Source organism: Vicia villosa, unplaced genomic scaffold (assembly GCF_029867415.1).
Source record: "Vicia villosa cultivar HV-30 ecotype Madison, WI unplaced genomic scaffold, Vvil1.0 ctg.000219F_1_1, whole genome shotgun sequence".
Taxonomy (NCBI): domain Eukaryota; kingdom Viridiplantae; phylum Streptophyta; class Magnoliopsida; order Fabales; family Fabaceae; genus Vicia; species Vicia villosa.
Genome location: NW_026705083.1, coordinates 731,241 through 743,114, shown reverse-complemented (window position 1 = coordinate 743,114; position 11,874 = coordinate 731,241). Strand labels below are relative to the sequence as shown.

At 32.5% G+C, this 11,874-nt stretch overlaps 2 protein-coding genes and 1 long non-coding RNA gene across 6 annotated transcripts; 2 read left to right on the top strand and 1 right to left on the bottom strand.

Annotated features, from left to right (window-relative positions):
* Positions 1-700: 700 nt before the first annotated feature.
* Positions 701-3,221, bottom strand: LOC131625559 (uncharacterized). Its single transcript, XM_058896413.1, has 4 exons — positions 3,218-3,221; positions 2,765-3,156; positions 1,938-2,719; positions 701-1,829 (listed from the first exon to the last, which is right to left on the bottom strand). Exons 1-4 carry the CDS (start codon positions 3,219-3,221, stop codon positions 701-703), a joined length of 2,307 nt encoding a protein of 768 aa, XP_058752396.1.
* Positions 3,222-4,604: 1,383 nt separating this feature from the next.
* Positions 4,605-5,505, top strand: LOC131625558 (uncharacterized). Its single transcript, XM_058896412.1, has 3 exons — positions 4,605-4,670; positions 4,898-5,395; positions 5,488-5,505. The coding sequence occupies exons 1-3, from the start codon at positions 4,605-4,607 to the stop codon at positions 5,503-5,505; spliced, it is 582 nt and encodes a 193-aa protein (XP_058752395.1).
* A 1,168-nt stretch (positions 5,506-6,673) lies between these two features.
* LOC131625542 (uncharacterized) lies at positions 6,674-10,438 on the top strand. 4 transcript variants are annotated; one of them, XR_009290884.1, is made up of 4 exons: positions 6,674-7,176; positions 7,599-7,667; positions 7,749-7,825; positions 7,923-10,438. It is a non-coding gene; the product is annotated as an uncharacterized LOC131625542 (long non-coding RNA). The 4 variants fall into 4 exon arrangements; XR_009290881.1 differs by having other exon boundaries at positions 6,675-7,176; positions 7,599-7,636; positions 7,943-10,438; XR_009290883.1 differs by having other exon boundaries at positions 6,675-7,176; positions 7,599-7,636.
* The last annotated feature ends 1,436 nt before the right edge of the window (positions 10,439-11,874 follow it).

The window sequence follows — 11,874 nt, the reverse complement described above, 5'->3', positions numbered from 1 at the left end:
TTCTAACAATGGCATCCTGAAACATCGTCATTTCATATGCCGTTCGGCGAGATGACCATTACGTTAGATGATGTTTCTTGTCTTCTTCATTTACCTATTCGGGGTGAGTTGGTTGACCCCGATAATATTGTCACTGATTATGATGCTATCCATCTTGTTGTTGAGTTGTTTGGTGTCTCTTTGAGTGAAGCATCTGAGGAGGCTTCTTCCGTAAGGGGTCCATATTATAAGTTAGATTGGTTGAAGCAAGTATTTGAGGATCATAGGCAACACCGTTTGTTTGATGATATTTGTTTGTACAGTGGTGGTTTGAAGTGGTATGGTACTGTAGTTCAATATTTACCTGACAGATGCATGCATCAGTTTGGATACAGACAGTACATACCCATTGCTCCTCCTAATATAGACACACTTGATGTGGATGTTGATTGGGCTACATATGTGCAGAGTGTGTTGCGGGTGATTCGAGCCCACGATGCTACCCAAGCCGTGTTTTCCACCATACCATATGAGGTAGACGATGATTATTTGGCGAGGTATTATACGGTGTCACATCCTCATTCATTCATGTTTACCTGCATATAAAATAAATATCATAAGAAAATCAATGGTTTCCAAAGTTGTGTTATTAATTACCTATATACAAAGTTGTGTTACTAATTACCTGAACCCAATTGTTTCCATTTACAAACCCAATGCATTAAATAGATGCATTAGGTGAATGTGCACTCGTCATGGGAAAGTAACTCAAACTAGGGTAACCTAATGAGACGAGAACAACGTTATACCGATTAGCTATTACATAGCCCATATCAGGTAACGTCATCCATTCATTTGGTGGTTGTTGTCCTAAAGTTTCGATCACCAACGATGATCTCACAGTTGGAAGGCGTTTACCAAATAAATCCTCATACAACTTGCTTCTAGGAACTATAATTTCTTTCTCCAAATCCCGACGAACCATTGACCATCCATTTGTGCCATAACCATGCAAAGACGCAATGGCTCTAAACCCACAATTTCCATCATCTCTTACATCAACAATGTCATCAATAAATGGTCTGATGTAATCTGGAAATTGTACAATGTATTTATCAAATTCTTTATTTTTTGAGGTTTGGGATAGTTGTGAACATAACCTCTTTGAAGATTTTTGAGAACTCGAATGTGCTTGATCAACATACTCATATCCCAAAGGATCACGATAAACATCATGTTCCACAAGTCTCCTCTCTTTCTTCTTAACCCCTCCTTTGGTTTTAATTTTTTCAGGCAGTGGACACATCTTTGTTGTAGTCGGATAAGCAATCTCACACACTCTGCTTTTTAATGCTCTTTTTTCGACAACATCTAGTGACCTCCACCTTTTCCAAATTTCATCGATTGCATTTGTCATGTCTATTTCTGATCCATCATCTGCATCTACATATTGATTATCTTCCATACTTAGTTTTCTCCAATGAATATGAATAGCCTCAATTGGCATCGCTTCACCACTCAATGTATATCTCCCTAACTCACAAGCACATGGTAACCCATATAATTTTCTATGGGTACATCCGCACTTTTGCGTATCTGTACCTACCATGTCAATCCTCAACCACTCTTCAGCAATCTGCCTCAATGCAGATCTTGATACTGAACCACACAAATTTGAATAAAAAGGACTAGTGTGTGCATGCTCAACTTCATAAAAACTCTTCTGAAATGAAGCTCTGATGTTGCCCACTTGTATCTTGATATTGTCATTCATAGCCTCCCAACATTTGCATAAATCACCTAAGCTATTCTCTAACATTTGCTTAAGTTTCCAATGCGCAGACTCCACCCTTTAAATAAAACAAAACAACTAATTATATGTAATATTAAGATAAAGAAACAATGTCGATAAAATCACATAAACATAACTATTAGTTGTGGTGTTGCCCAAATGTAACACTTGATTGATCCATTCTTCGTCAAATCGATGTCTATGCGGTGTCAACCATGTGTCAATCACATAATCAATAAAATCTTTGGAGTCAACACATGCATCCTCAAGTTGTTTCGATCTTTGGTGGTACTCCATCTCATCACTAGCCCTTATAAGTTCATACCACATTTTCTCCACAGTTTCTCGCATATTATCCACAACATACTCCTTACACTTTGATTTCACATTTTTGTTGATGTGAAATCGACAAAGCAAATTAGTTGTCTTTGGAAATACTGTTTCAATGGCTTTCATTAAAGCAAGATCTCTATTAGTCAATATTACTTGAGGACAAAAATCCTGCTTAATAAATAACTGTTTCAACTTATCCAATACCCAACAAAAAGTCTCTGTTTGCTCAGATTCCATATAGGCAAATGCAACAGCAAATGTTAATTTAGTTGATGTCATACCAACTATTTCAAACAACGGTTTGCTGTACTTGTTTGTCTTGTATGTGCAGTCCATAATCAATACAATAGGAAACATATTCAACATCTTCACTGATTCTGGATGAGCCCAGAAAATATCTCTCACAACTTCTGACTCATCCTTTTTCCTACTCCAGTAAACATAACCTGATTCTTCAACCAACTTGAGCAATTGTTGCATTTCTGTTCTGGGACCCCTCATGTCTTTTTGTATCTTACTCTTATGTTTGTATATTTGCGTGATTCGAGTGACATTCTCCGGGTCACGCTCTTGCAATGACAATAATATGTGTCTTGGTGGAACATGGCGTTTTCTCTAATCAACAATATGTTGCTTATCATATGTATTTAGTCGACTTACGAAAGCATGACCTTTAAATCTATCAGGTAAGTTGTGGTTGCGTACTCCGCATTTTACATCGATCTTCCATCCAAAACCATCTTTCGACGGTGTTGACCTGATTTTGAAAGGACAACCACATCTCTTACTAGCACTTTGGGTTTCACTATCTGTTTTTTTTTTGTATTTTGCACCTTTATCACAACCAAATATTAATTTGTCACTTCTTCCTCTCTTGACTGTTTTGGTATCTAAACGAGTTATCATAACTGTCACTTTATTCCTGATTCCAACCTCCCTAATCCAACTTATCGCCTCTTCTCTTGTAGAAATTTTTTGACCAGTTACAAAAGCATTTGTTGTATCCACGCATGTCTGATTTACGTCGCATTTCATCAAAGGAGGATCCACACCTGGCAATTAAAATTAAATAAACTTAATAAATAATTTGTAAAAAAAAGTGAACCGGAATACCCATAGAGGGGTTATCCGGTTGGTAGTGTTAAAAACCGGAAATCACCACAAAGGGTTATCCGGTTGGTAATGACTAATGATAAAACCCGAAAATCACACACTCTGGGTTATCCGGTTGGTAAAGCTAAAACCGGAACTTATGAAGTTGTGTTATCCGGTTTATTATGTTACTGACCAGAACTCTGCATACTGAGTTATCCGGTTGGCTTACGTATTACTTCCAAACTTTCGCCAATTACCGAAAAACAGTAAAAATTAAAAAAATTAAAAATTAAAAGTAAAAAAAATAGAAAAGGACAAAATTGGAATATTTTTAAAATTGTTGGGATATAGGGATAATTGTTGGGGTACAGGGTATAATTTTCTTATTTACACCTACAAAAAAGAAATAATAAACTAAAGACAAAAATATAATAGAAACATAAACGATTTACAATCTTAATAGAGATTCAACTTAAAAATTAAAATTGAATTAAAATTAAAATTATAAATTAAAAATGTTAGTAAAAATGATCAAAAAATATTATGAATTAAAAAGATGTGAAAAATGAATGAATGCAAATTATCTGAATGTCCTAATGATATGATGCAAATGATTGTGAAGTAATAAGTCAATTAAAATTAAAATCAAGAGGACAAATTTTGGGTTACAACACCCAAATCTTTCATAGAAAATTCAGAACTTAGTTTAGACATAATAGATTGGAAAAGAATTTTGGATGATGCATTGAAAATGATAACGTGCGCATAAAGAAGAGTATAGGTTTTGTCATTTCCAACATGGTAGATGAATAAGAAGTGATCACATACACTATGAGAGAAACTCAAAATAGAAACAATTTTAGTAAAACATTGGTACTAAGCACGGGGCGCCTGTTTGAGACCATAAAGAGACATCTTTAGAAAACCACATGACCAGGGTGTTGAATTTAGAAAATGCGGGGAGGATGGTACATGTACATGAGTTCATTAATATTTCCATTTAAGAATGCATTTTTGACATATAACTGACGAATACATTATGATTTTGAAAGAACAATACTTAGAAGTGTCTTTATAGTTGATGCTTTAACTAGTGGACTGAGAATTTCGCCACAATCGACATCATTATATTGATTGGAACCATTACATACTAACCAAGCCTTGTACGTTTTAAATGAATCGTCATCTTCCTTCTTATGCCTGAAAATCAACGAACTTCAAATAGTATCAAAATTAGAAGAACATGAAACTAAATCCCACATTTTATTTTCAATAAAAGTGTGATATACGTCTTTCATTTTCTAGTTATGATCTCGTAGTTCATTAATAGGATCGATAGACAAAGGAGAGGAGAAATTTGGCTTCAGGAATATGTGTGGAAATTAAGAGTTGATGAGGCTTAAAGATGGTGTATTGTGCTCAGGAGGTCAATGGAAGAGATAGTGGAGGGTTGGCTAAAGAAGGATTAGGTGTAGATATTTGATTGGGAGAAACCGTGTTAAGCGTGGTGGTGAGTTGCAGAGAAGATGTTTGTGCTTTTAGAGTTGGAGGTAATGGAGGAGAGAGAAAAAAGAATGACACATAATCTTCATCATTTATTTTAAAATCTAATGGTTGAGATTCATTCTCATGTTCTCACATGAAAATGACATTCTCATAGTATATGTCCTTACAATTGTTTTGTTCATTAATGACTAGGTAGTAAAGGCACTTGGATTGTTGTTAAAGACAAGGATAAATTTAAAGGTAAAGAACTTGGAGAACAAAACTGCATTGGACATGGTAGCCAATGTAGATATAAGGAATATATTGTTGTCTGCTGGAGCCAAATCGAACTCACAAATCACCGATGCTCCCACACTTGCACATAAACTCAGATCAAATACCACCATTAGACATAAAGTGGTAACTTTTATATTTCGCGTTAGAAATAATATATCAGAGGAGGAACGTAACAGTTGGTTGATAGCTGCGACTCTTGTTGCAACAGCCATGTATCAATCAGCTCTGAGTCCCCCTGGTGGAATTTATCAGGTTAGTGCTTTTGATGACAATGATGTGAACAATAACATGACTTCCTCTTGGTGGAATTCTACTAATATTTCTACCAATTCTGGGCATTCAGTCTTGCCAGGACCAAAATTCTCTGTGTTCTTAGTTTTTAATATGACTTCCTTTTTTCTATCAATTGTAGCAGTAATTATTATGATACCAAGAGGAACAATAGAATGTGTAGTGCTTTCTCCTGTGCTCTATTTTACATTTAGTTATTTTTTTTCTATGTTTAGGATATCCCCTACCTTTAGTTATGTCATATAGCTGCTTTATATTCAATGTATGTGTATTAGTAATTGTTGTATGGAAGGAAATTGACTGTGTGAATTTAATATTCTTTTGCAAAGTATTAATTCTAGCTCTTGTCCTTTAGATAAGAAAAGAACGTGTTTCCATTGGTTGAAATTTCTTTTGTACGCACATGTAAGTGAATGAAAAGGGGATTATTACAGTCGCGTTTAATCTGGGCAAATGATTTTTTGTTCACCATAAAAAAGTTATAAATTTTATCTATAATAGTAGGTAAATCATATCATTTTGATATTATATAATATATAAATTATATTTAACTTAAAAATCTGAATTGTTTCTCTCTCTCTCCACCACCATTCATGAATTGTTTCTCTTTTTATCTCTCCAACTTTCATGAAAATCTGATTAAGTGATGAACCTACTAAGAGAAAAATATCCAGGTTTAGCTATAAGACTATTGAAAATTTGTTGTGAAATATTCTCTCCACCCTAGTTTAAATTTTGTCATCAATTACTCTTTTAATTATATGATTCAATTAACTTATTTGAATTGAATTGGTCATGTAAATATTTGGTAATATATTCAATATTGATTAAAAAAACAAATCTACAAATCAATTGTGAAATTGAAATTGTTGATTGTTTAGGAAAATGAAAAAAAACAATAAATTAAATTATAGATTTAAAAAGTGAAGAATAACATAAATGGATGAATGAGTTATTAGTTTGACATGTATTTTCCTCTCAATGATGCTCGAGTTTATTAGTTTGAACTTGCTGAATCGAAATAGCTAGCGAAACCAGAAAGAAACGTAAACTGGAACTTGCTGCTGAACCGAAACGAAAATCAAAACTAAACCTTATAAATTCAGAGATTCAAAATCTAAAAATAGTGTGAAATCCAAATGAGAAACGCGCAGATGAATTGGAATTGAACTGAAAAATGCAACCAGAACTTGTTAAACCGAAAATAAAAAAAAAATCTTGATGAATCGAAAATCAAAATCTATTATCTACTATCTACCCATTAATAAAGTATTGACCAAACTGACTATTTTATCCTTCTAAGATAAATTTTTTACCCTTACAAAAGGTTATTCACGTAATTAACAAATTAAACAATACTACATGCCAAACGTTGTGTTCTCATTGGTCAGTTTTTGAATTGTTGTACTTACAGAGAGAGAGAGAAAAGAAACGTTTTTCACCATTTTCTCACGTTTCTCTCTTTCTCTCCTTCCCTCTTCTCTTTCCTGTTTTTAATTTGCTCTCTCTTCTCTTCAAACCCTAACACCGCCGCCGTCGCTGTTGTCTCCTTTCTCCACCTTATCTACGGCCACCACCTCCAATGAAAAATCTAAACCATTTTCGTACTCCTCTTCTCAGATCTGTTCGTTGGTCTCATAAATTCAAAATCACTTTCCCTCTCACCAAATTCCCCAGATCCACTTTTGCCTTGAAGTATACCCTAGAAGTTGAGACGGTTATTGGTTCTTAGCATTATTGTTTTGACCGATCAGTATTTGTTCTGATCAATGTTGTTGCAAGCATGGTTATGCGATTTAGAAGTTGTTATGAGTGTGTTTGTTGCCGCTACAGCCCGGGTCAGCCTTCTCCAACATATTGATCAATCCAGAGAGTCATTATCAGCTCAAGTTGTTGATGAGCAGGTACATAGTCACGATAAGATGTCTAAATTTCTTTACTTCCCTACTTTTTTTGTTTCAATATGTGCCCTGTTTGAAAAATAATTTGTAGGTAGAGATGACAAAGGTGAATATGGAAGTAATCAGGCCATGGACCAGAAAAGTGACTAAACTTTTTTGGGTTTGCAATTTTGTGCAGTCAGATGCATCTATTGTAGTGAATCTCTTCAAACTTTCAAATAATGTTACTAAATTATTTTGAGGGAAAAAGAAAATAATAGATGTTGGTAAAGCTAATTGGCATAAGGCCTAGGAACCTATTTTCCCTCTATTGGCTGTAAAAATGGAAAAGATGATTTTACAATCAAACTTTCAATGTCATATTCGTACTTTCTCTGAAATGACTAGATGATAAAAGTTTATATCATTGAATAATATTGTTTCAGGTCTTCAAATACATCAAGCATTGGAGAGTTTGCGACAAGTATGTAAATCACTTTGGTCTTCATTGCCGAGTATGATTTTCTGATTTACCATTTCTTTACTCATTCTTTGGCATATTTTCTGAATGACTGGTGTATTTTGAGCTTTTGCAGTGGCTCAACAACTGGCTATGATTGTTACTTTACCTGTTGTTCTGCTTTTCTTCTTTCATATCCTCCTCATTAAAAAGGTAAGATAGCATGCCTTCATGTTGAAAAGTATAAGATTACATGATAATTCCCATTTAACATCAATGTTATGTTTTTGCGATTGACTCGGGGACTCAGCACATATGATTAAATTGTAGTTATGAGGGAGCTGGAGCAAGAGCAGGAACAACAGCTAGGAGTTGGAGGCCAGCAAAGTCCCCAAATGTCAACCATTAGCTCATTTACTGGGTTGAGCATTGTAAGCTCCTTCAATGCTTTATCACTGATATCAGTTACTCCTTACACACCATTTTGCATATCCAAAATTTTCATTTTTTGTTTGCTTTCAACTTTTGCAGTTTTTATATATGAACGTTGGGAAAAAGACCTTTAAAACCATTTTAATTTAACTATACAACACTAATGTCTATTGTGAATTCAATATTTCTTCCTCTCTTATTCTCCAATGAAATCCCTTCAATTTCTCTAATTGAAAAAAAAAGCCAGTCTCTCAAAATTTAGCGTCTAATTACCAACAGAGAACAATAACATAGCCAACAATTTAAATACAATACAAGACATTTTATTAAACTAAGGACCTTGGTAGCTTCACTATAGACTTTAATTTATCTAAATACACAATTTCATTAATTACAAATAAGATCCAAAAATGACACATTATTATTGTTCGGCCATTCACATTGTCATCATAATTATCCAGTGCTGCTAATACTGTAACAATTGTACTCATGAATAACAATGCAAAGTGTAGGCAAAAACAGTCACTGTGTCAAATTGTAAGTCAACCATGGAATTTTGTCATAACTGTGTTGGATGGTTTGTGGCAGTATAAATATCAAAACTGGTCAAATTGTAAGTCAATTTTTCCAGTTCAAGGAATGAATTTGAAGTTCTATTCTAGACCCTTTATCTTAATTTTTGTGAAGTATCAAATTGAGATACTAATGTCTATGTGATTATGAGAAAGTTTTGGAGTCAATGTTGTTTGTTTCTTTGTACTATCAGGAGCCTTAGGAATTATAATTTGCAAGGACCAATTCCTGATTTAAGCTTGATACCGAACCTTCTTCTTTATACGTAAGTTATACATTAAGAGAAGTGATTGTTTGTGACAAGGTAAATTTTTTTTGTATATTTTTGAAATAAAGTCTAATGTGAACTCTAATTGCACTTATCATCCACTAATTATTATCAAATTTTCAGTGACCTTAGCTCCAATCAATTGAATGAATCAATTCCTCCTAATAAGCTTGCTCAAAATATCACAATTGTGTGAGATTCTCTGTCATTCAAATAAAATTATAGTACTATAAAATTTAGTATATTAAAAATATCTCTCTGTCTTGAATATGAATTTGAACAAGCTTAATTTAAGAGGACTATTCTACCGCTTTACGGCCTCTCTGTAGAGTGTTTATTTGTGGTGCGGTCTCTGAATATATTGGTACTGGGAATAGAGCATCACCAAATATGATGGACGTTGTGTATAAGAGAATCACCATCAGATGATTTTTGGCTACTGATTTTTTGAATGTTTTTGCTGAATTTTCTGCTAAAACATTGGATTATCTTTGCAATGGCCAGTTAGAGGTGATTGAAGACAAGTCATTGGGTGTAGAGAACATCTCTTCTACTGGTTTGATGTTTTAAGGGGAAGTAGGAAGTTCCCATAGTGGGATGTTTGACGATGTTCTCACGTTTTCAGCTTTGTTTCAAGTGTAAAGCACTACATAATGATATTTGGTTAGAGAAATAACTCTTGTCCTTACGTGAAACTACTTATTAACAGTTGGCAAAAGCATACACGAATAGCCTTTATCCTTCACTTCTTCCTATCTCATTTTTGCATCAAAGCAAATACTTTCCTTTTCTAACCATTTATTTACAATTTTAGTGGAATACCAAATTAAATATTTATCACTGAAGACTTAGATTGTGGCCATATTCAGACTAGGTAAAATAATTTAAATTAGTAAGATTGTTGACATAGAATTCAGAAACTTCTTCCTTGTGAGTTGAATATTTATAATTTAATTAAGTTATTATTTATAATTTTTTAGACATATCTCTAAAATATTATCTTAAAATTTAAGATTTTAACAATAGTTATTAAAAAATTGTTAGCAGAGATGAATGCTAAGCAGCAGACTAAAAAGTAGTGGTTAGAGTTAAAAGATTATTGTTTCATTAGAAAAACACATATTATGCATGATATAATTAAATTTATCATTCATATTTACAAATACATATAAATAAATTATATACCAATTAATATTAATGGACTCGTGCAGACTTTGATTAACAAGACAAACAAACACTACTTAGCACTTGGGGCGGTTAGAGTTAACACAAAAGCGATTGTAATTTCTGGTCTTGATTCCATTGATTTGTTAAAATGTTAAAATTTTACGGGTCACTATTAACATAATACATATTTTTTAAATGTTAAAATTCTTTTTTATTCTCTTTCCGTCTGTCAATTTTTTTCTTTGTTTAATTATTTAATAATTAAGTAATTCATTTCAAATTTATTTGTATTTAAATAATTTTATACCATATCAATTGCACGATAGTATAATGTATTTTTTAATTTTAATAATATTAAAAATGTATTTATTGCACGGGTCACTAACAAAACAATATTTATTTTAATTTAATCAACTATTATTTTAATTTAAGATTAAGAGACAAATCTTTGTTTTTAAATATTAATTTTTTCTCCATCTCATAATTATATTTTTTCTTCTTTGTGTATGATTATTTGATATAATTAAATCTATATGAATACTATTTATTTTAAAAAAGGAAATCATTTCAAATTTATGCATTTATATAAAATTTTACATTTGTATTTGATACTATCTAAGTGTTATGACATTTATACTCATTCATGTGTTATCACATTAACAAATATTTTGTTCTTATTTTTTTTATTTCATGATTATTATTTGAAGATTCTAAATTATTATATTTTTTTAATTATTTATACAATATCATAATTAAATTACCCGTGCGGGAGCACAGGTCTCTTACTAGTTATTGGTCAATTGAAAATAAAAAATCTTACTTTAACTAGCGAAAAGATCCATACAGACTGGACAAACCATCGAAGATAAAATGAAATTTTTTTTAGATAGATGAATTATCTTATTAAAATGAATATATTTTATTTTAGATAGATGAATTTAAAAAAAAAAAGTGAAAGATGATGATAACATTGACAAGTATAAGGAAGATGAAATTTTGAAGAACATGAATAATACATTTTTTGGAGATTGAATAAAAATAAATAAGCAAAAACAAAAAGTTAGCAGCAGATTGCTGGTAATTAGTCTTAGCCATTGAATATTTATATTATTAAAGCAGTAGTAAAAAAAACAACTTAATCGATTGTTTACGGTGATTTCCGGTAAACAACCGCTAGTCTTCCAAACTATAGTTTATACTTTGGTTACTCGCAGGATCGACTAGATTGATCCTAGGACATAGTAAAATAGTTGTCTTTCGATATAATTTGGTTCATATTTGTTGGTTTTTGCTTCGAATCTTGTTTATGGTGTGATTGTGTGAATAATCTTGCGAAATAAACTTGTTATACACGTAAATATAACTTTAACGAAATGTGAAAGAAATATAAAGTGCAGAAATGTAAAGTACAAGAATGTAAAGTACAGGAATGTAAAATAGCGGTAAATGAAGAAGACTTCGAAATAAAACTGAATGAAAGATAAAAATACTGGAAAGATACTAGAATAAAGATGAATACAAACATATTTAAAATGGTGTTGGTGTCATAAGTACATTTCTCAGCGAACTCTTTCTCTTAACACTTGATACTTGAGTACTTTTGTGAGTGATTTGTACAAAATGAACACACCGGATCCTGATATTAAGACCCTTATTTATACTAATTTCGACCCTAACGGTCCTACACTAACGAAATGCCACGTTGCTCACGTGCATACGCTTCGAATCCCTGGGGCGCCATCTGTCCCTTTTCGGTTACACAGAATGTTTTGAAATTCAAATCCTCCCGCCTGAATTCTCTTTCGATACGTGGCAATGTGAT